The sequence below is a fragment of the Choloepus didactylus genome, chromosome 9, assembly GCF_015220235.1.
Source record: "Choloepus didactylus isolate mChoDid1 chromosome 9, mChoDid1.pri, whole genome shotgun sequence".
In the NCBI taxonomy this organism is placed as follows: domain Eukaryota; kingdom Metazoa; phylum Chordata; class Mammalia; order Pilosa; family Megalonychidae; genus Choloepus; species Choloepus didactylus.
Genome location: NC_051315.1, coordinates 9,713,572 through 9,738,761, shown reverse-complemented (window position 1 = coordinate 9,738,761; position 25,190 = coordinate 9,713,572). Strand labels below are relative to the sequence as shown.

General features: G+C 41.0%; 1 protein-coding gene across 1 annotated transcript in view; it reads left to right on the top strand.

The window, feature by feature from the left end:
• Positions 1-25,190, top strand: part of CNTNAP5 (contactin associated protein family member 5) — an 860,113-nt gene that overhangs the window by 424,852 nt on the left and 410,071 nt on the right. The window contains 1 exon segment of the mRNA XM_037849799.1: positions 21,945-22,206. Coding sequence (XP_037705727.1) covers positions 21,945-22,206 — 262 coding nt within the window.

The following is a 25,190-nucleotide window of genomic DNA, read 5'->3' as shown; positions in this document are numbered from 1 at the left end:
TCTTGGACCCCAATGACACAAATGTTCATCATTTGATACAATTCCACAGGTCCCTGAAGCTATTTATTTATGTATTTAGTTAGTTAGTTAATTTTGTCTCCCTTTTTCAGATTGGGTAATTTCTGTTGTTCTGTCTTCAAGTTCACTGATTCTTTCCTCCATTCTCTCCATTTTTCTTTTGTATCCACTCATTTAAATATTTTTATTTCAAATACTGTATTTTTTAACTCCAAAATTTCCATTTGCTTCTTCTGTATATCTTCTGTATCGGTATTGAGATTTCCTATTGCTTTGCAGGCTTTCTATTTTCTCATTTGTCTCAAGCACGTTCCTAATTTCTCCCTAGAACACTTTTCTGATGAATATTTAAAAATATTTGTCAGATAATTTGAGTATCTCCTTTATCTTTGTTTTGGCATCTATACTTTTTCTTTTTCCCATTCAGTTTGAGACCTTTCTAGTTCTTATTACAGCAACTGATTTTTTATTGAAATGCAGGCATTTTTGGCCATAGATTATGATGACTCTTATGTAAACCCTCTGTTTCAATGGTCTTATCCTGACATCACCCTGGCAGGGGTAGAGGGGTGCCACCCTATGATGGCCAGGTGGCAGTAGATGTCCGAGTTCTCCACTTATCCTCCATCAACACCTTAGGGCAAGAAACCCCTTTTAACTTCTGGGCAGGAGGATGGAGCTCCAACATCCCCCTCAGCCCTCAGCGGTACCTTCTGGTTGGAGGGGTAGGAGTTACTCTTTGGCACACATCTGCTCTTGGCATGACAGAGGATGGAGTGCACCCTCATCGCTCAGAAGTTGTTAAAATCTTGATCCTCCACTAAGCCTCCCACTGCTGAAGGTGGAAGCCCAGGCTCCCCACTGACACCCTTGGTGTGGGTAAGTGGAGCATCACTGTCTAATGGAGATGCAAGTCCCAGTTCCCTGCTGGGCTTTGTCTGACCCTACTGAGGCAGAGGTTTGTAATGCGTCATCATAGCCTAGAGAGTAGAAGTCTAGGATTCCTGCTCATCCTTGGCTGTTGTGCACAGAAGTGCAGGTATAGTTTTGTTTTGTTTTGTTTTGTTTTGTTTCCCCATGGTGTTTAGTTGAAGTAGAATAGTTTTCTAAATGTTTTCTGTCTTTCTAGGTTGCTCCTTACTAGGTTGATCCTTTGACTGGAGTTAGCGTTCATTTGTTGGGGCATGTCTTGTCTGCACGCATTGCCATTCCCAGATGGCTAGCTCCTTCTGCACCATGTCTGAAATGTATGAAGAACATGCAGAGCACTCTCCATATATTGTTCCTTGGGTCCTAAAGCTCTTAGCTAGCTAGCCCGCCTTCTTCTGACCACCTTTCAGTCTTCATATTTGTTTTCCAGCATTTTGAGTTGTACCCAGTGGGCATAATAAGGAATAGTATGCTAATCCAATTCCCACAAGTAGAAATCCCTTAATCTTCCATCCTTCTAAAACCCATGGCAAGAGTAGGCCTATCTGTTATTAACAGGCTAATCTGATTCTCTTTGTGATCTGGCAATTTTATTGTCTGGGACAATTGTATTCAAATTACCTTGATTTTTAGTTCTTCTCTGGATGACTATTTCCTGTCTTTAGATTCCATCCTATCCCATTTTATGAAAGTTGACACTGGATTCCAGGGTATAAGCCAGCCTTATTTTTTTGAGGGAAATTTCACTTGGGTGGAAGGTTGTCAGTGTTTTAAAATATCCTGTGCCAAGTTCCAGACTCCTTTAGTTTGGATGGTGCTAAGAAAGGTTCTTGACTCTGGTTTCTGGGAGATCCAGTGATATTCCTTGCCGATTAATCTCCCTCTAGAGCAAGGATTAGCAGCCCACAGACAGGGGAGCAAGCAAAGAACACAAACTGCCCCATGTGCTCCTGATAGCACCCTCCTTCCTCATGTGCTTACCTTGTCATCTCCCAGTTAACCGAAGCACTGGCTTGCTAATGACATTTTTCTGGAATTTAGGTTGAGGCTTGGACAATGTAAAGCACATGCATGCCTATCCTTCTCCAATATTATCTCCAAGAATTATTTCATAATGTCTCAGTTCCTTTGAGTTCAGTCCACCCAACACAGTGGTACTTAAACTGGGATCATGCACTAGAGGAGTTTAGACTAAAGCTGTGGACACTGATGCATCTGAAAAGCATGGCAGCATTACGTGCCATTGTGCTAAGGGTTGGCAGGGCAAGTTGAACCATAAGAAGCCAAAGGAAATATTGCTTACTTTCATTATTCGTAACAGTAGCTTGAAAGTGTGAGCCCCTGAGCCTTAGTTATAAATAATTAAGACCCCTATGCAACATTCCCAAAGGAAGCCTCCATCCATATAAAGTGTTAGAAAATGTCTTTAACAAGAAGGTATAATAAATACAGGCACTGAATGAGCAAAGCAGCAAAGGGGAAATAAGGGACAGCAAAGAGAAACATGAATTTCTGATTGTCGGCAGCCTCCATAGTATGCATTTCTTGGGGAATCATAGGCCAAAACTTTAACTTATGCTTTCATGTTTTTAAACTGCTGTAGCACTTACCAGGTTACCTAAAACTTTGCTAGAGTAGTTTATTCCTCAGGGTTTAATTGGCAGTATTGTGCATACCAGGCACAAAGAATCCATAGCACTAATATACTTGGGGAAAAAAAAATCCATAAAAATAGTTTTCCTGTGCAAGGAGACAATCTTAGTTTTAACCTTTACAATTTAAAGGGGAAAAAATACCTTATTTTCTTCCAAATTGCCTCCATCACCTTGCTTAAGAAATCACATGACTACACATACACATTTACATCCCTAGTCTTTTTCCTTTAAAATCTCCATATGGGAAAGAATGGTTTGCAGTGTTAATTACTGAAGTACAAATTCCTTTGTCCCCATAGCCAGTCTTAAAGTTACCCCCAAAGACACTGTATCAGCTACAAAATCAGCTTTGCTTTAATTCACTAAGTCACTGTGGTGCTAAGTAAGGGCTTTCGGAAGGAATGGTGCTTCTGTACTTTTACAGTGTTTACAGACTCTTTCCCATTTATTGAGTCTTGGGAAGTTCACAGTCTAGCAGGCGATGCAAGGAATCAACAAATCAGGCAGCAAGAGTATGGTAATACCCATAAATTTCGGAATGTCACTCAAGACTCACGGAAGTACCAGCCTTTGCCTCATCCCGCACAAGCTTCTCTAGAGGCTGCATTTAGGAGTCATTGCCATTGTCATCCATCATTCCTTTCTCATGGGACCTGCCCACTCCCTGGAGATTTAACAGCTGCTCCATGGGGATAACTCAATTTAGTCTTTACAGCGCAATTTGACTACAAGACGATCTTCCACATCCTGAAATGCAGTAAAACTAACAGCTTAAAGTAGGCATAAAAAATACCTCACTATTCTTCCTCAAATCCACCATCCTGTGCTAATACAGCGCCGTGTAATAAACAATCAGAAAGCAAATGGCCCATTGAAGTGTGTGTATCGCACCTGTAATGTGAATTATTACATGCATAGTATAAGAAATACATTGCCCTGTTACTTTCCTGAAAATGATTAATTTCATACCTCCCACTCCATAAGAAATGATGCTTTCTGTGAGCTCTCATTTCTGAGTGTTACATTCCCTCTCCCAGAGGCAAGGAGACCAACATGATTGTCTGGGAGTTGGCTAAGGCCTTACTCACTCCATCGTTGGTCTTAAAATAGATTTTTAAAAAATAGATTCTTTTCATTTAAAAGAAAAGCATCGAGTGAATGCTCATGTTACTGTACTATGACCTCAATAGAGGAAAAACCAATTAAATGGCCAGTTGCAGGATCTGGTTATAGTACTGGCTTTGGAGCTAATTGGCCATATCAATTCACTTCTTTGCCTTCATCTCCAAATAACTGAAATCAAGGAAATGGATTGGCAATGGCCAATACTTAGCACATTTAATGGTACTCACAAGTCTTCGGCTGAAATTGCTGAACAATCACAAACTGCCTTTCCGCTCAACCTAGAGCGAAGTCTGACAGTCTCGCACAAGCCAGTGCTCCTGGCAGCAACAGAAGTAGCACAAAAATTGAGAGGCCCCTAGGTTCCAAATCCCTGTTTCAGGGTTCACTTAGCTATGAGACTTTGGACAAGTTGCCCCCTTTGGTATCCTCTTATGTAAAAATGGGGATAAGCATAGCACTTCGCTCACATTCACAGTGTTATTGTGAATACTAAATACATTTATAATGTGTTTAGCACAGTGCATGGCACACAGTAATTACACAGCTAGCTGGAGTTGTCAGTAAGTAAAATCCCTCCTCACTCATTCAACTGAAGTTGGCATATGAGCCAAGATTTGTTTGCCATCCTTATTAGATAATCATTGAATTCACAACCAGTTCTTACATTCCGTGATTCCAACAAATAATAAAAGTAGAGTAGATGTAGATCATGTTCCAGTCCCTGAATCTAAAGTTTGGTTTGTTCCCAAAAGGGGTACATCATGAAATGGGTTTTGGGGATATATCTCATTCATTTGAGGAAACTTAAGGACCAGCCCTGGTCCAGATTTGATCAAAGGATGGACTCCATTAAGAGGAGGCATTTATAAAAGATGTTGCCTTCTGGACTTGGATGTAACAAGCACATTGTGAGTAGAAATAGTGGTATTTAGGGAAGTTTATCATCTTTTATTTGTACTTCTGCCACCATGCAACTCCACTGGCGTGCGGCTACTCATTTCTAGAAGCTCTGAGGCCAAGAAAAAACTCACACAGCGATAAGCCTGTAAATGCACTTGGGAGCACACATCCATTCCCATATGCACACACACATGCACACACAGTGGCTGCCTCCTTTGTCTTACCTTCCTATGACCAAGAAGCTCATGAAAATTGCCCACAGAAAACTCCCTACTCTCTACTGAAGTCTGTAATCTCATCAGTGTGTCCCTGGGTTCACGTTTCATCTCCATGAATGAGCTCTGTGATAAAAGACGCTTTCCCTTGATGGCAGGAGTCCTTTGAAAATGCAGGCAACCCCTCACATCACCTCTTTCCACCCCTACTCTCTCCCACTGTCCCTGAGAGTCTGACCCTGGGATAGCAAGGGTCTGTGCTACAAGCACTTCATACTCAGGAAAAAGTATTTTCAAATGATTAGCTTGAAGAACTTCTCTGTCTTCTTTGGGGAAATTGAATTAAATGGTTTCAAGATCACATGAGAAATAATATGTATTAAAGTTTTAAAAATATCCTCAAGGTTCATCCAACTGTGGAATGGTCACCCTCTCTGGAAATTGTTTGACCTTAGATGGCGTTATGGGTTTTGTTGCTAAGGTAATCAGATTCATTAGCTCATCTGAAGCAATTATTACTTGAATTTACTAAAAAAGAATTCTTTAGCATGTTTGAATTTTTTCCTATGTATTCCACGATGAAAACATACAGGATAGAGCACCCAGCTGTCCAGAGAAGAAAGCACTGTCATTATTGATATGCATTTCATTTTAATATTTTAAATGAACATTTTATATAATAGCATAGATCATATATTGGGAATTTTACAAATTGCTTTTTATGGTTAATATTTTCTTAAAGTAGTTTCTGTTTTTACATATTTTTAAAATGCAAGCTCTTTATTTATAAGCGCTTTTTAAACATTAAGTCACCAGAGTTCCTTTATTAATCCGTCATGTTAAAACTTGAGTGGTTTTTTTGAATTTTTACTGCCAAACATAATACTGAGATTACAATCATGACTTGAATACTGAATTGTGGAATAGAGGATTAGAAATGAAGATTTATTGGGTCCAAGATGTGGATGTTTTTATTCAATATGTGTTGTTAATTCACCCCCTAAAAGGCTGTAATAATTTCCAGGAGTGTCCAATGCAGCCTGCTTATTCTGTCATGTTTACCCCACATGTTCCAGTCATTTGAATATTCAAGTGTCTTTTAAAAGAGTAGAGCTAAATAGAAGCTGAAGTCAACCCAGGGGCTTTTCTTCTATGCAAAACTTCTAATTCTTGAACTGAACATCCTGTTTTTATGCCCCCCACCCCCGCCAACAAATAGACAAATAGAGAAAACGACAGTTCCTTCATTGGCAGATATCTTATTTCAGGGAGTATTTTAGAGCCCAGGTCACAAATCAATATGTTATCGTGAGACAGTCAGTAAACAGAAAATTTGCAAAGACAGAAAGTAGATTAGATGTTAGCAGGGAAGGGTGGAAAGTGGGTGGGGGGTAGTAATTGCTTGCTGGATATAGAGTGTGAATAAATAACAATATTGTAAAAAGAGATTTTAATACTCAAAAAACTTAGTTTACTCTGTAAGTAGCATTGCATTGGAAGAACCCAAATTTTTTGTGTGAGAAGTGGTTTCTCACAAAACTTCTTTCTCATATTTCACCTAAGAATTTGGGGTGCAGCTTAACTCCTCCTTTGCAATTATTGTCTTGGCCTGACATTCCTTTTCTACATTTTCTCTAATGCTTTAGCTAAGCTCATTGCTCCATCCCTTGGTCAACCCAGGGAGTTATCGAATCTCCCCCAAGGTAACCAGTAATTACCTCAGTTTCCTCCCTGGGGTTGTAACAAGGTTCAAAATTTGCTTTGCTTCAGACAAGGAAGGACACCCTTTGAAGGGCATTCCTTTTCATCACCATCGTTTCAATATAATCCAGTAGCTAAATAAACATCTCACCTTTACAAAATAATAATAAAAATTTAAAAATGAAAACCGAAAGATTGACTGGGCTTTTAGGAAAGTAATTTTACTTTTTTTAGGAAAGTAACTTTGGGAAAGTAACTCCAGGGAAGTAACTGGGTTTTTAGGAAAGATCAAGAACAAGGCTAAATGGTCATATTTGGCCTCCATCATTTGCATTTGTTATGCCTGATGAAATCCCATATCCAAAAAGATTTGGGGGTGGCTGTATGCCCTAAATACCACCATTTTACTTCAGTTATGCATGCCATGAGGTGGAAGTTTGCAAGCAAAATGTGTTTGTCTAGAGCAGTGCAAGAATCACAGGTGAGAATGAGACCATGAGGTAGAACGTCCATCCGATGCATTATATAAATGTACTTCTCAAGGTGAATGCAAGGTCAGGCAGCCACTGAAGATGCCCTGAGTTTTTTAAGAATCCTTTGGTGACTGTTCTTCATTCCTCTTATGTGAACAAATGTACCTTATAATGGACCAATAGCAATTATCTTTTCTGTATGCTTCCAGTAAAACAGAAAGCAACTGAATTTTATCAGAATTTTAATTCACCATGGCAGTTGGCAAGGACAAGAAAATCCTGCATTCTCATCATACAAGCCAACCATCAATGCCATTATAGATACAGATTTCCCAGTTTTCTTTTTAAAAAATATACTCTTTATTTTTTTCTCGTTATCAATATACTGCGTAATGAAAAAACTGTTACCACTAATTAGGCATGTAGCATTTGCCAGATACTCCATGAGGTGATTTTCACATTTACCAACTTAAATCCATGAAATAACCCAAAGAAATGGATTACTAATTGTCGCTTCATTTTGCATTTGAGGAAAATGAAGCTTGGCAATATTAAAGTAACTTGCCCAGGATTCATAATCGGTACATACCATAACCTGTTCTCTCTGGTTGGTCTTTCTGATGACAAATCCATGACCCAGTGCTGTGATATGCTTTACGCAGACTTTATACCCTGCTCTTATCACTGAACTATTCCATGTTTACTGAAAATTATTCATACATATTACAATTTGCCTTAATAATTTACCATAATTGCTGTAACCATTCCTTTATAAGTTGACATGTAGTTTCTAAATTTTAACTAAAATAAAATTACATTATGAAAATGATGACCAATAAATGTTGAATAAGTCAATGAATATTTTATGAGAGAAAGGAGTAATTTGAATTCTCAGTAGGGAATGTAGCATACTGAAAATAGTAGATGTTTAATAAATATTTATTTAAACTTAATGCTGTAACGATTATATGAAAATAGACTTATGGGTCTGGTTGGCTCTCTGTTTAACCCTGGAACAACTTAGGTAGGGAGGCTGACCCCTGCCAGGTCTAGAGATCTATACATATGATTGAGAGGTTCTTAGCCCCATTTAACTCTTAGATTGCTGGAGATAAAGGGTTAGAAGACAGTCTTTTGGGGTACCTTCAATCACCGACATTTTCTACCTTACAATTCAGCAGAAGTGCTATGGCTTACAGAACAGGTAATGTATATATCAGAAAAGGCAGCTTCTCCAGTTGTGTCCTAAGATAGCTGCATAAACTTGACTGAGAAGCTTGTTTTCTAGATGATCTCAAAATATCTCCAACTCAAATATTTGATTAAAGAGAACCACCTAAATTTCCTCTATCAGCTAGGGTTTGATTAGCATGCCTGTAGGAGCTATCTATCATACCCCCTCCGCCCAAAACAAAACAGAAACTTTGGGGTCTAAAAACACACGAGTTTATTCCCTCGAATAAAGAAGCCCAGAGAAGACCATACTGAACTAACTGGTCTGGCAGCCCCATGAAATGGTCAGGACCCAGAGCCTCTATTCTTCTGCTCAGACATTCCTCCCCCACAGCTTCCATCCTGGGGCACCCAATAGGCTTCTGGGATGTGAGGCAGTGTGGCTACACCCCAGGCTGCAGGACAGAGGGAAAGGCGGAGGCCAAAGGAGTGTTCTTCCCAGCTGAGCCTTCCAGGAAGGTCCTCCCAGTGCTCCACGATGCCTCATGGGCCAGAACTTTTTCACCTGCCCACACTTACCTGCAAGGGAAATAGGGGAATGTCATCCAGGTGGGCATATTGTTGCCTTGAGTAAATTGGACATTCAGGGAGAATGGATTTTTGAATAGGTAACTGTGGATCTTCCCACAATCCCTTGGGACAATAAAGGTCTGTACGTGGCATTCTCCTGTGAGAAATGATGCAACATCTATCTCCATGTCAAGGTAGCAATGCCCAGTTCTACCATTACCATTCTAATGATGAGCTAGATTTGCCCGGTGTGGCAGCTGAACATATGACATGTGGCTAGTAAGGGTAAAATACACGCACAAAAAATAAAATAAAATGTCTCACTAATACTTTCAATATGGACTGCATGATTAAATAGTATTTTATAAATTGAGTTAAATAGCCAACATTAAAATTAAGTTGATTTGTTTCTTTTTACTTTTAAAAATATGGCTATCAGAAAATTTTATATTATATATGTGATTCATATATTTTTAATGTAGAACTCTTCTAGAATATCTCTCCAAATGTCTTCATTTTTTAAAATCTTTTATAAAGAAAAATTTTAAATGTTATTTAGTAATAACAATAATAATCAGAATGGGAAATATATCTGCATATGTCAGAAATCATTATTGATGAAATTGAGAAACTGACTTTTATAATATGCTCATTATTGATCTATAATTTGCTTACGTTGATGGCCCTTGCTCTTTATACCTGCTTATTTCTTTCTCAGGCTTTACCCAAGAGCTAAGAAGTCCATATGCATTTTCAGAGACAAGACCATTTTTTCCTCATTAATGTGAATTAGGTCTAAAAAAGCCCTGCATGCATATGACAGCACATGCTTGTGGAGTATAATTTGCTTTATTTATGTCTGCTTCATAAATTACTTAACAATTCCCTTAATTTTAGACCCAGTTCTGCATTATTATAATTTATGTTGTTTATTTTATAAATCTTAGTAACATTTCAGATTATTTCCTGAATAATCTGAATACTTCCAAGAAAGTCTGGAGATGAGAGTTTACTCAAAAGAAAATGCAAACACTCACATACGCACACACTTTACACACACTCCCATGTATACTCTCACAGTCACCCATCCCCACACACTGATCCACACACATACACACTCATATCCATATATACACACACATTCATGCACACAGCACACACCCACTCACAAACACACACACCCACGCCACCTTGCCATGGCCCTTTTTAATGACTCATCATCTTTGTTTACTCGAGTGGAATAGACACATGAGTTAGATCTCCAGTAAAGGGAAAACATTCTGCAATTATCCAGGAGTAGACACCATTTGAAACACAGTACTCAAACTTCATATCCATTTGCTTCTAACCCTTACTTGGATTAACTGCTGTTATTTCTTTCTCTTAATAACTCACGTAATGCCCCCAATAGCAATTATTAATCCTGAATATTGTTGTTGTGAAAGCTTTAAATAAAGTTGTAAGTTACATGTAAAACTATTTAACTAAAATTCTTATTCTATAAGTTATGCTTGCTCATTTTAAATACATTGGAAATACAGAAAACTGTCATTATTTAAATAAAAAAGACTGATTCCGTCACTCAAAGATAGCTACTATTTATCAGATTAATGTCTCTTCTTGTCTATATTTGTATATACATGTATTTTACCTGACTCACACATGCAACTTTTTTCTATTCATTTATTATTGTATCATAAGCATTTTAAATATTTACCATAAAGCTCATTATTAGTGGCTACAAAATAGTATAAAATATCTATATCATAAATTACTTAACAATTTCCTTGATTTTAGACCCAGTTCTGTATTATTATTAATAATGTTGCTCAGTTCATAAATCCTAGTTGAATTTCAGATCATTTCCTGAGAATGGATTTCTAGCTGTGAAAGTAAAATGTCAAAAAGAATGAATATTTGTAAGCTCCTTGATTCATATGTATTTCCAAATAGCGTAATTGGTAACAGAAATGAAAGAGCATTCAGGAAAGAGTTCTAGCTTCGCTTCCCACCTTATAACTAAGAGGATTTCAGGTCAGCCGTTGGTCTGCTTTTCATTCCTTCTTTCCCTCTGCACCCCCATCCTCCTGGTCCCTCTTGTAGTGTTTGTCTCTGGGTGAAAAGGCACCTCTATTTGCAAAAGCCAAACCCTCAGTGTGGATGCTCGTCTTTAGTGCTCTGGGCACAAGCACAAAATCCAGGGCCAGAAACAAGAGGCACAAGTAGGCAGGGAGAAAGCTGAGTCCAAAAGCTGAGTCCGAAGCCGAGGGGCTGAAATGGGGAGCTGAGTTGGGGAGGTTGGGAGGGCAAAGCAAGACAAAGTGAAGAGTGTATCTGATATGTGGCTCCCAGTGGGTCATCGTTTGCAGGTGTTTTTAGGCAGCCACTCCTGAGAAGCCAGAGGAGAGGGTGACCATGTGGGAGATCACCTGCAGGCTGCCCACAAGCTTTGGCCATAAGCAGGGCCTTCCCTCCAACACCAAAGACAGGTCTCTGCTGGGTGTCCTCAAATGACACCGCATGGTGCAGGATGCCTATCCTCAAAGGCCTCCTTCGGCAGAAACCAAATGTTTCCTATGTAGCTGATTCGTGATTTAGTGCCCTTCAAAATCGTGCAGTGCAGTCTGCTCTTTTTTCCCACTGATTTTCCCTTCTGATTTTGTCTCCCTCCAACCAAATCCTGCTCCCAACCCCACGTGTTCCTACCAATCTTCTGACACTCAGATCAAAAGTTACTTCGTGAGCCTCTGTTACATACTCACCCAGCAACATGTACTTCTCCTTCAGGACACTCAGTTATGGTTATGACTTCCTATTTCATGTTCCTGATTTCCCTACAGCCCCCTTCAATGCAAGCCCCAAGAGGCCATCTATCTCGCGAGCTGTGTCCCTCCCCACTAGATTCAGTCCTTGCCCCTGCAATCTGCTTAATAAGTATCTGTTGAGTAAACAGTTGAATTATTCTTAAATCTTAGTTTGTTAATTGGGAAAATCAATTTAGTTCAAAGAATGGCCTTTTTCCTAAATTTGGTGATAACATGCCAGTCAATCCTGGTCCTTTTCAGATGAATTAAATTAGAAATGGTTATACTCACTTGAAAAATCAAGCCCTGACTTTGAAATCTTTCCCCACAAATTAGATTAAATCAAGATCATTTTTTCTCCAGCTTATAAATGCTTGATTGGATTTGTTTGATCCCTTCTGATTGAAACTCAGCCTTGCTCTGCTGGCTTTATTTTGTATTCACCAGAGTGTTCTGATGTCTGGATGATGATTAAAAAACAAAACAAACACCCATGATGAAAATGCTTCATAAATAACAGCACAGCACAGTAACATAACCCCTGCAAGTGGAACATTTAGGAAACTCCAAAGCCAGCCATGGTAGGCAGAACTTCAAGCTGGGTCTGCTGTATCCCTTTGGCATCTTCCAAATTGGTTTTCCAGTGCTGCAGGAAGGACATACCTGACCTATTATTTCCATCCGAGGGGATGAACCAGGACATCCTTGGAGCTGCATTTGATGAGTACCAACAAGAGTAGACAGTTCACTCACCCTGCCCACACATGCTCATGCCATCCCTTGCTCTAACCTCTGTCTTTCGTACTAGGCTTGATTCAGACTCATCCTACCAGGCCAAGATCTATGGCCAGTCAACCCTCACATGTGATGTCAGGTCCTTTTTCAACAGGCAGAAAGTGGTCCATTATCCAAGTCTTATTCTTACCAGATGACCTAAGTCCAGGCCAGGGTTGTATTGCTGAACTGGTAAGCCTTGTTGGGTGGGTGAGATGGAGTCCAAGGAGATAAGTCAAGAAGCATCGGCACAGCTTGATAGAGAATGTGCTACAGACCATTGGTCTGGCATGACCCTCACATACCTTAGATTTATAGCTTCTTTATTTGCAGATGATCATGTAAATAAGAGCAGATGATAACAACCTGGAGGCTTCCATAAGACAGCTAAATGGTGAGATACTAGTAGTAGGCCATTGCAGCTGTCTTTGGGTAGTGGAAAGAGTTGAAAAGGAATGCACTTGCAAAACCAAGATAACTAGAAAAAGATGGCACAAGTCATCGTTGGCCGAATATTGACTTGGGGAACAATGCTCATCAAAAAGAAATTCTTAGGTGCAACTTTTCAGAAATGGACTCATGGTGCTTTACCAGCTTTAGCCACAACCTGTGCCAAGAGAAGTTCTACAAGTGAGAAAAAATCTTGAAAGTGGGTGGATCGTTAGCCCAGGGATTTAAAAAAGGCAATAACTGGGTATGAAATTCAAGCCAGATTATCTTTTGCTGCTAAAGTCTGAAGTTTTTATGTAGATGACACCAAATGAAATAAATAAATGACTGTGTTCAATCACAGCACTGTTGAATGAGTCCAAATTAAGCCATTTGTTTAGCGTGTCTTCTCAGTTCTTCTAGCTCCTTGTTCTTTCCTAGTAACTTATGGCAATTATGTCAGTGCTATTTGAGGCTTGGCATTAATACTAGATGGCAATTGATTAAGTGACGGATCTCATTTTAGGAGCATTTGACAAATACAGAAGGCCATTAGTGCACTATTCAATCTGTCCCGTCTCTTTCAAACTAACATTCAGACCATTATGGGATTTCACCCATTGTGTCCCTCGGCAGAGAAGAGTCTTCTGAAATTGGTCCCTCCATAAGCACGTTCTATGTCAGTTCATCTGATTCTATCTATATTCACATTACAGAGACTCAAATGATACCATGTTCTCTCTGTCACAAGTCTCCAGGCAGGAAAAGTCCCAGCCATCACACACTGGTCCATCAGCTATCAGGAGATTATAGTGATTATGCTATTACTGCAAGATCTCCGTTTTCAATGAGCCACTCCACTTGCAGAGGAAAGCTTTTAGTTGGATGGGTTTTACTGGATTTTGGTCAACCTTTGAAAAAGCTTCAGATGTGGTGGCAGAACAAACCTGCATCACGTGGAAGGAAAGCAGCTGACCTGAATCTGCATTCTCTGTTGTTTTCTTCCTGTTGTCTTTGCACAGCTCTGGCCCAGCACCTTAACTAAGTGGCTGCATATCAGCTCTCCCATTTTATCATCTCCAAGAGAGTTTTCAACTCTCTAATTACTAGTATGGTTTGATATTAAACTATCATTCTATTTGCAAATTATTTTAGGAGGCCTTTCCTGGGGGTGGTGAGAGAATATTCAATTTGTTGCTATGAAATGTTAAGTGTGCTTGAAAGACGTGGACCACATATTCTTTAATACGGAGTAACATCATCTTCTACTTACTATTTTGTGTTGATATTATGATCATCTATGGTGACTCTTGCTTTGTTTCCACAGGAATTAGTAGGGAAGACGTCTGGATTTCCTTCTTTGTGCCCAGAATCATTATTATGAAAGGTCTTTTTAAGTGTAAATAGTTGATTGTGCATCTCAAGCCAAGAATAAAAATGACTCAGAGAGATGCTTGTCTCCTTGTTGAGGAAAACTAGAGAGGAAAGGTGTGGGTGTTCAGTCTCAGATACCCAAAGAATGAAGGTGTTGGTGGGAACCTGATATTGTCCAGTCCAACAGTTTCTTGTTATGAAAGAAGAAGCTAAGTCTTTAGAAGTGACTTGCCTCAGGTTACCCAGGAAAGTGGCAGACCAGGACAAACAGAAAACAACTAACCAGGGTCAAGGCTAGATACTTAGTATGTGGTCTCATTTGATCCTCACTGACCCTCAATCATTAATCTCCCAATTGAAGTAGCTAAGCCTGAGTTTGGAGAGAATATATATGGTTTTCCAAGTAAATATTGATGATAAGAATCCAGCTTTGCCTGAATTTAACACACTTCCTTCTCAGAATTTGAAGAAAGCCTGTTCTATACCCAGTTACAAATGTAAAGCCTATACAGATATTTTAAAAGTAGCCAATTATTGCAAGTCATTATAAGAAATAATGTGTATTAGTTAGGGTTCTCTAGGGAAACAGAATCAACAAGAGATATCTGCAAATATAAGATTTTATAAAAGTGTCTCACGCAACTGCGGGGATGCAGAAGTCCAAATTCCATAGGGCAGGCAGCAAATTGGCAACTCTGATGAAGGTGTTCGATGAACTTTTCAGGAAGCATTTTGCTGGCTTGCCGAAGAAGTGAAGGTCCTCTATCTCTCTCCCTTAAATGTCTTCAGCTGATTGGATTAAATCCAGCTGACTGAATTCTCTCATTGCAGAAGACACACCCTTCATTAGGGTAATAAGTCACAGGTGCAGTCATTTGACTGACAATTTAATAAACCAGCATTCTGATTTATTAACCAGCCACAAACATCCTTGCATTAATGGTTGGGGCAGCACTTTCTTGACCAGACACCTGGACACCATCACCTGGCCAAGTTGACACAAAACTAACCATCACATATAGTGAATTTCCACCGGTAACGTGTGCCCATGGAAGCTTGTGGGGAGGGGATCCTCTATTGGGGAGGGGGTTAAGCCTTCAGGCAAGGAGGAGGAAGGTGGACTCCACCTTGGTGTTGGGGTGCAGAGCCTAAGAGGTCACTGTGATGAAGGGAAGAAGACAAGAAATGCATTTAGGGGATGGGTTGCCATAGAAACAAAACAAAACAAATTGGTTGAGCATGCTGAAATTCATCTACTTGATGTTAGTATGTCCTCATACGCTACTGGGGGTGGTATCCACAACCAGGAGATGCGTGAGCATCTTGCAGCAGGCAGGGGTCATCTCTGTTCTTCCCCATTTGAAGTCCAACCACCCCATTGTCCAAAACAGAGAAAGCGGGAGCCAAGCTGGACCCTCCTATCCATTCACCTGCACACCTCCTGTCAATGTCACTGCAAACCATCTAAGAATCTGTTTATTTTCCTCTCTCCCTACTTTGCTTCTCTGGACTGAGCCATTGGCGTCTCATGCCTATAATGCAAGAACTTCCTGAAGGCTTGGCCATGTCCACTCTTTACTGAACAGAATATACTTTCTACTCCCTAACTAGAGCCTGACTGTTTTACCCAAAGAACAAAAGTGACCTTATGTCCCAGTCTTTACATCAGCTCTTTCTTCACTCCTTCTGGGATTGCCTTAACAAAGGACCACACACTGAGGGGCTTAAAGGAACAGTAACTTATTTCATAGTTCTGGTATCTGGAGGTCTGTCAGGTTCATGCTCCCTATATGTTCTAGAGAAGAATTATTCTTTGCCTCTTCCAACCTCTGGTAACTTTGGGCACTCCTTGGCTTGTAGACACATGACTCCAGTCTCTGCTCCCTTCTTCACATGGCTGTCTTTCCTCTCTGTGTGTCTGTGTCTTTCTCCTCTTCATAGAATGTCATCAATCATATTGGATTAGGGCCCACCTTACTCAGTATGGTCTCACTTTAACTTGATCACATCTACAAAGGCCCTATTGCCAAATAAGGTCACAATCTTCAGTCTGACGGTTAGGACTTCAACATTTCTTTTTGGGGGATACAATTCAACCCATAATGTCTTCCCATCCCAGAGTTCCACACCATGAAGTTCTAATACCTTACTATGGTTAAAACCGCCTACATGACCAGGTCCCTGCCCACCCTTTCAACTTCACCTTGCTTAATGTTCTCCTGCTTTTCTGACCTGCACCCACCTGACCTTCTTTTCCTGAACAGACTACAAACCTGCCTGCCTCTGGGCCTTTGCACATGCTTTCCTCCTTTATTCAGATATTGCTTTCCTCACTCTCCTGCATAATCTCACTTTAGATGTTACTCCCCAAGGAAATTTTCCCAATACTCTGGATTAAGACAGGTTTCTGTTTGAATGGCCTCATGTACTTCTCTTCATAGCAATTAGTCAATGAGGGCTTCTCTCTGCTCTCAGAAGACAGGTGGCAGGGAGACCCCTTGCCCTCCTTTGAAGGATGAATCAGTGAAAAGTGATACAGCCACTGACACGCACTTGAATCTCATGTTGCAATGCCCTCCTTGACCATCCTTAGGAGGTCCTCCAGCCATATTGGTCAAGGAGGGGACAGCAATCAGCTTTTGTTGTTTTTACATAGATATGGACACTTTTTTAAGATAGTCTAAAAATGTCTTGAGGGTTTCAAAGATCTGTTTTCTATTGGTAGAAATTAAACTCTTTTGTCTGAGAAAAGTAAACTTCTGTGACTTGAAGGCTGAAAAGAAAAGGCCTGGGTGGGTCCCCAGAGAAGGAAAACAAACATTGTCTGAGGGTCCCCAAGCTCTTCCGTGGACTTGACCCTTTGGAGAAGGATGGGCATGCATGAGAATGGAAGAAAATGGTACTGAGAACTGTCATCATGGGAACCAAGGAATGGTCCCTCTTTGAAGTATTAGTGACCTATGGCCATTGCTGCCCTAGGGAGGCCTCATCATTATCTTTTTCTGAGATAAAGCACATGTTACCACCTCCAGGGGGAGGAGTCCTACCATGTGGAGGAGAGCAAAGTGATGTCAATATGCTCCATGGTTTGCAGGTGTCAGGGTCACCAGCCAAAGACATGACTTACACAGCACTAAATGTAACAAGGTTTACTCATATAGACAAGAGACAGAGCAAGGTCAACACTACTGGGGATAGATCCCCACTGACCACCAAGTCTGCTCTGTAGCTGACACAGGGAGATGGTCTGCATGCACGCCTCTCTTGTGTGCTGTAGGTAAGGAATCCCATTTCCTCCCCACTGGGAACAGATATAGGAAGAGGGGTGCGCCAGTTGCCATAAAATGCACACACCAAGCAGGTAGTCTCCAGTGAATGCTTGCATATGCTTGGGGGAAAATGTAGGTAGGCCACTGTCTGCCAGGTGGTTAGTTTTATCTCCAGACACTTCAGAGAAGGGAGTCATCCCACATTCATCACACAGTCCCAAGCACATGTTTATCTGTAGATGATGGAGAAAGGCATCAGACCATGCTTGGATTGTCCCCTACCATGGTCTTAAGCAGCAGCCTCAGTCAGATGGTGGAGGTCCACATCAAATCAGACACAGTAGTATAGCGAGGAGAGGCAGAGCAGACCCTAAGGATTTAGCCTGGGCATGTGGATGAAGTAAAACACCTGTAGGTCTTGTAAGATATGGAAGCAAGAAAAGGGACCACAGAAAACAGTACTGACTTCCTTTCAATGTCAACTAGTTCAGTGATAATTCCCTGCATATGGGACCAGGGCCAGTTGAGTTCTCTTAGAGATTTGATGACTGTGACCCCAGCTGTCAAAGCATATTCCATACTGATGACATCATACTGAACACTAATGAACACAGAAGGCAAAGGACCAAGAAGATGTACAGGCATATAATCTATAAACCCCTGTGCTTAGGGCATCATTGTATAATGTTTTAGAACTCGAAGGGAATATTAAAAAAAAATCTCCTTCTTAAGGAAAAAAAAATGAAAGATGGAAAATAGGTTAAAGAAGTATATAAGGTAGAATACAGACAATTTTTCCATGCTATCTTGACACAATTCTTAAGTGAATGGCATTCTTGCAAGAAATTTTAAATTGATGAGCGGGTTCTCCTCAAATGCTGTGTTTAGAAGGATTCAGAGGTCACAAAAGGCATTATTGAAAAAGATCAAATATACCATATTGATTTTTAAAGCAGCATTTTTTTCATGTAGCTATTTTTTTCCTATATTCTGCCCCACTTTGGTGGATGGAGGTGGGTATTGATGGTCTTCAAGGCTTTGCAGCACTTCTGTCAGCAACAAGCCCAGCTGAGATGGCAGTGGCAGGAGGCTGAGCTTGAAACTCACATTCAACTAGAGACACGGGTCAGGTTCAGTAGAAAAGACATTTCCTATATACTCACATCTCTTCTCTACTTGCCCTGGAATTTACCACTGGAGATCACAGTGTTGGGGAAAACAGCCAAGCAGCAGCATGGGGTGAAGATGACAAAGGACAGAGTGAAAGAATGTGGACGTGGAGAAGGGAGAGGAGCCTGTTCTACAGTGAACCAGGGGAAACCCACTGAAGAAGGGGAAACACGACATAATGCATTTCAGAGTTTCCCTGCTTTCTGGTGAGCAAAGCAGTGATCCCCAAATACATAGACTTACCTTTGCCAATGGGCATTCCTGAAACAATTTATTTGAAGTTCTTGCCACTGGTACAGAGTTGGGGACTCCTAGGATTCTGAACACACCAGGATAGTTATCATGCAGTTGGGGCTCATTAAACATAGAGTGGAGTGAAAGAAATACGGGGAATAGAGCTCCAGATATTAGTGAATCAATTCAAAGAGAAAGGAATCTCTGTCACTCTGGCCACCCCTGGGGTACATGAAGTATGTGTCTCAATTTACATATGTTCTTGTCTTAATCTGCTTTCCTCTTGGTGTGAATCCATCATAAATAAGATCCCTTGAAGATGCTCTTTTAGTTAAGATGTGGCCAACTGAATAAATTTGGCCTTAATCCAGATTGTTTGATTTCTTTATAAGCAGAAGAAATCCAAACATAGAGGAGAAATCCTCAGGGAGGACCCAGAAGCAAGAAGTCAATAGAACCCTGAATAGTAAGGTGAGGACATTGCCATGTGATGAGAAAGTCAAGGAAACCAAGGATTTCCAGCCAGCCATAATGCTAGTGACTACAGGAGGAAACCAGCCTCCCAGCCTCTGAAACTATGAGCCACTAAATTCCTATTGTTCAGCCAATCCATTGTGTGGTATTTGTCTTAGCAGCTGGGAAAATGAGACACCTTACTGTCCTAAGGTCAATCATCCCTGGCTCTGGGTGCAGAGGTCATTCAGAAGACAGCTTGGGTTGAGCTAAGCATCAAGTTTTAAATCAATGGGGAGAAAGAGGCCTTTTTACAACCTTCTGCACTGTTGAATCATCACTACCTCCCAGCCACCCCCTCTCAACACAGCCTCAAACTTTGCATACAGCTGTACTCCAGAAAACTTGGTACCAGCAGAGTTGACCCTGACTTCAGGAAAAGAAAGGGGGAAGAGAATTTACTACCATCTCCTGACTTTGCTATAGGAGCATTTGTGTGTCTGCTTCTTCCCGAAAACAGCTTTGCCATGTATAATCTCTTTTCAGTGGGGATGTTTTCATTCTTTTGAAAGAAATCAAAAGCAAAAATAAGATTCCATGAGCAAATTGGTAGTTTTTACAAAATGGTGGTGCCCAGTGTAGAGGAGGGAGGTCACAGAGACAGTGGCTAAAAGCAACATTCTGAATCACACCTTGATGCATCTCCCAGCCTCACTGCTAGTGGGTGCATATGACATTCGTTAAGTTGCTTAACCTTCCTAAGCCCAGTGCATGCATCATTTAAATGAAGAAAGTGCTGTGTTGCAGAGATGTTGTGCAGAATGCATGAGATATGTACAGAAATGCTTAGCTTACTGCCTGGCAGGGTGGGGCAAGATAAAACATGGGGAATTTTCTGGAAGCAGTTTCTTGACAGATATCAAGACTCTACCCTTTGACATCTAAATTAACTTCTGAGGATTTTAACCGAAAGAGAGAAAAATGTCTAAACCTCAATGATCAATGATTCATGCAAGAACTTTCTCATAGCAGCTGGACAGATAAGTGGATCATTAGTAATAAACCATCAGTAGAAGTTTGCATTCTTTTAGTCCAAGGAGAAAGAGTGGGCAGTGGTATTTGTTTTCAGGAATATAAGAGTCCCATAGACAAGGATGAGACCTAGGGAGGTTTATTTGGACTACCAGGTTTGGGGAGTTGCTCCATTAACCTGCTCTAAAAGGTGTTCTCACTTCTAATTCCACCATTTGATCACCTCTGCGGAAAGTTGAATTCAGCCATTCCAGGTAGCATGCTCTCCGTGTGAAATCCTTTCCTCTTTTTTGCACAAATGGCACTGGGAGCTGGCTCAGAAAGGCTGAGCCACCATATAATGCCAAGTTGGTCATGCCATCATATAATCCAAATTTGGTTGTTCAGTGGCATTGAGAGGGACAATTTATAAGGAATATAATGTGTCTATGATGATGTGGATGAGTTGAATGTGTTAGGCTTACCTGAATAAGCTCACTGCAGTTGTTTGAAGATTAGTGTTTGGAGTTTAATGGTAGGAATGGAAACTAGGATGTGGACGGCTGTGGGGCGTATGATTTAAATTCTAAATGCTTTCCTAAGACACACCCATTTACAGTTGATAAGGTATTCTAGGCTTTCTCCTTCCTCATCTATTAGGAGTGACCCCAGCACAAGGATCGGTTGGGCACATGCATCCATTTCTTTATTTTCCAGGAAATTCCTGACCTTCAAGCTTACTCTAGACCTTCTCATATAAACCTAGACCAGTGTCCCCTTCACTTTCGCAAAGTATAATCTTACTCTTCATCCTGGCTCTAGTCTATCTACGTTTAATATTCCTCACCCCAGTCCTCTACTTCACTCCCCATGATATTGAAAACATTCTCAGTAAATTGATAATCTGGTAGATGTTCCTGTACTACTTCTAGGTTTGAATGGAAACAATTCAGCGAGGCATTAAACGTCTTTCAGACTCTGCCTCCTTTCACCTTTTTTCTAGCCTCAGCACCTTCCATTCCTCCTGGCCCTTCCTGCCCTACTTTATGCTTAGAAATGGCAAGTTCTCTGCAATTCTGCAGGGAGCCCCTTCTGCTAATTTCCCCAAGACTTTGCACATGTTCTCCCTTTGTTTAAAATCCTACCCAGTCCACACTTACTCCCTGCCCCCATCCTCCTTTCCACCTGGCCAAATCCTGTATTTCCCCTCAGCCTCTTCTCTTTGGCTGTCTTTTGCTCACTCACTTAACCATGGTTAGACTTCTGCCAGATGCCCTAGTTACTGGTTTCCCCCTCTCTTTTAGTGCATTCCACATTGTAACAAAATTGTTTCACATGTATTGATTTAAAAGTTAGCCCAGTGCTTGGCATATAGTTGACTTGTAGTCCATATTTGTACACTGGATGGATGTATTTATTTTTCTTACACTGGATCCTAGAAAACGTGGCCCTACTTGCAGATAGCACTTAAAACAGGAAAGGAGAACAATCTTGTGGGTGTCTCTGAGCCAAGCTGGTGTATTTTTTTTTTTTTTTCTTTAAGATCTTGCAGCTGAATGTGGAATGATCCTGAAATTAAGGTCAGCGCCAGGTGGTTGTTTATATCGGCTGTCAGATTGCAGAATAAAAAATGGCTTTTACATGTTTGATTTTTATTGTTTTCCAGGGCAATGTCACCTTTTCCTGCTCTGAACCACAAATTGTTCCCATCACATTTGTCAGCTCCAGCAGCAGCTATTTGTTGCTGCCCGGCACCCCCCAAATCGACGGGCTCTCAGTGAGTTTCCAGTTTCGAACGTGGAACGAGGACGGTCTGCTTCTGTCCACAGAGCTGTCTGAGGGCTCGGGGACCCTGCTGCTGAGCCTGGAGAGCGGAACCCTGAGACTCGTGATTCAGAAAATGACACGTGCGGCAGAGACTCTCACAGGTACCATCTGCTGACACACTCCTCAAGGTCCATTTCTTGTTCAGCCGAATCAAACGAAGGTTGAGGTTCTGACCAAAACATCCAGAATCCAGCTCCCAGCTGGGTGGGGTGGGCCAGTGTTCACAAATTTACTCCAAGTCTGAAGAGACTGTGATTTTTTTTCTTATAGGCAAAAAAAAAAGACCAAATTTATAATTAGCTACTTAACCGTTGACAAGACACTTAATTTCATTGTCCCTCAACAGTCTCATCTCAGAAATGGGAATAAGAATTCCTATCTAATACTGTTCAGCAGTCCAGAGGTTGTTTAAAAAATACGCTGCTGGGTCCTCTAGAGGCAAGACTTGCACTCTATACATAATCTCATGGAATCTTCCCCCGGCTCATTCAAGGAAGGTATTATTTTCTCCTTTGTAGATGAAAACATGTAAAGCCACAAAGACTTAATAACTTCCATAATCACGTATCCATAAGTGATGGTGCTGGGATTTCATTCTGAACTTGTCTGACTTTGAAGTCTGTATTTTCCCTGTACATTGGGCTCCCGTTGGGGCTCCTTACAGCTCCAACATTCTATTGCAAGTAAAAATTAGTGAGTTTTTAAAAAATATTATTTTTAAAAGCAATATTAGGTAAATATTTGTACATGTGGCACCGGGGCACGTTTAAAACTTTAGAAAATGGTCCTCCAGTGACCGAGGCTTGGGAAGCACTCACTTTTATAGCAATACAGCATAGATCCTAATGTGTAATGTTATTGAAAAGAGCTATGAGCAAGTCATGCTTTTTCACACCTCTGACTCTCCCTGACTCAACCTGAAATACTTGACCCTTCTCCCTCTTTCTTCTTCTATCGCCCTAATTTCTCCCAGTCCTTCAAGAAACCAACTGATTGTTTAGCAAACAGGAACTTACGGAGGTCAGAATAAGTTTCAGGGCAAAGGTGAGTTACTCCATCAACGAATCCTTTGTGCAGCCCCTCTGATTCCACAGTCTGGATCAAAACCCACCTCTGTGCACCAGGGCTAATGCTTATCACAGATTACGCTGTTTTGCACTTTAATTTAAATATACGTCTTCCCTGCCAGAATGTGAGTTTCATTATTCAAATAGATTAGAGAAAAGTGAAATAAATAATAAAGGATCTGACTAGATAGTCAAGATCAGGTCAGACCAGACGAGAGCCTCTGATGTCCATGAGTGAGCAGAAAGGCCCACTGAACCCCTAGGAATAGCAGAAGGACCCAGCTCTGGTAGTCAGATGGACAGGTTCCAAAGCTTCCTCTTCTTCTGACTAGTGTATGGCCTAGATAAACTTCTTAACTGTGTCTCATCGGTCAACTGGGAATTATTGGTTATTTATTGTTGCATAATGAATTCCACCAAGACTTAGTGGCCGGAAACATTTTTTTATGTCTCAGTTTCTGCAGGTCAGGAATCCAGAGATGCCTTGGCTGAGTGATTCTAGATCAGGGTCTCCTGCTATGCAAGGTTGCAATTAAGGTGTTAGCTGGGGATCCTGTCATCTCAGGCTCAACTGGGGGAAGATCTGCTTCCAAGCTTACCCATGTAGGGCTTTCTAGAAGGCTACCCCATGGCATGACAGCTGGCCTACCCCAGAGTGAGCCATCCAAGAGAGCAAGAAAGAGCATCCAAGTCGCAAGGCAAAGCCTTTTAATAACCTGGTAGTAGAAGTGGCATCCCATCACTTCCACCATATTCTCTCCATTAGAAGCAAGGAAGTAAGTCTACCCTATACTCAAGTGGAGGGGATTACATGATGGAGCGAAGGTTAGGATTTGTGGGTTATTGGGGATGATCATGGAGGTTGCCAGTCATGTGGGGTGAAAAATATTTTTCACTAGATTCTGTGGGGCTGAAATGAGATAGTAGAAGTAAAATAGGTAGCACAGTGTTGCAAAGGTATGCAGAAAATTTTCTTTTCCTTCCATACTGACTTGTGAGGCCAGTAGACTGGGCCTAACAGAGTCTCAAAAGCTAAGAGAGAATTTGTGCAGTCAGAGGAATTTATAAAATTGATTCGATTTCCAGTAATGGAGGTGAGTTAATCATTTAGAATCCTAACATTGTTCTTGCTCAGAGTTATAAAAGTGAAATCTCCACCCTTCTTATTTGAAGAAGAAAAATGTGAGCTGACACCAGGCAGTTTCTTGCTCATGGGTGAGATTTTTGAGTACAGAGACTTGGAGTCCTCAGGTCAAAAATGCACTTTTAATTTTTTACAGGCCCCATTTGCACTTTGCTCTAAAGAATCCAGGTGCTGCCTGTATTATTAAGCACATGTAAGTGCATTAAAACACGTTTATGACGGAGAGAGAGGCTGCTAAAACCTGCTACTCTGCCCAGCTCCGCAACAGGAAAGGAACATTGTCAGCTATTTCAGATATGTCTCTCAGAAAACGAAACAAGTCAAAGGAAGTTTTAAAATTGTGAACTCTGAGTTCCTCAAGTCTATCTTGGGAAACTCTTGATTCTTCCCCTGGGAAGAATTTTCTGCATTTGGGGGTGTTCTGGTTTGCTAATGTTGCTGAAATGCAAAACACCAGAGTTGAATCGGCTTTTATAAAGGGGGTTTATTTGGTTACACAGTTACAGTCTTAAGGCCATAAAGTGTCCAAAGTAACACATCAACAATCGGGTACCTTCACTGGAGGATGGACAATGGCTCTGGAAAACCTCTGTTAGCTGGGAAGGCATGTGGCTGGCGTCTGCTCCAAATTTCTGCTTTCAAAATGGCTTTCTCCCAGGACATTCCTCTCTAGGTTGCAGTTCCTCAAAAATGTCACTCTTAGTTGCACTTGGGGTATTTGTCCTCTCTTAGCTTCTCCGGAGCAAGAGTCTGCCTTCAACAGCCGTCTTCAAACTCTCTCTCTCATTTGCAGCTCCTGTGCTTTCTTCAAAGTGTCCCTCTTGACTGTAGCTCCTCTTCAAAATGTCACTCTCAGCTGCACTGAGTTCCTTCT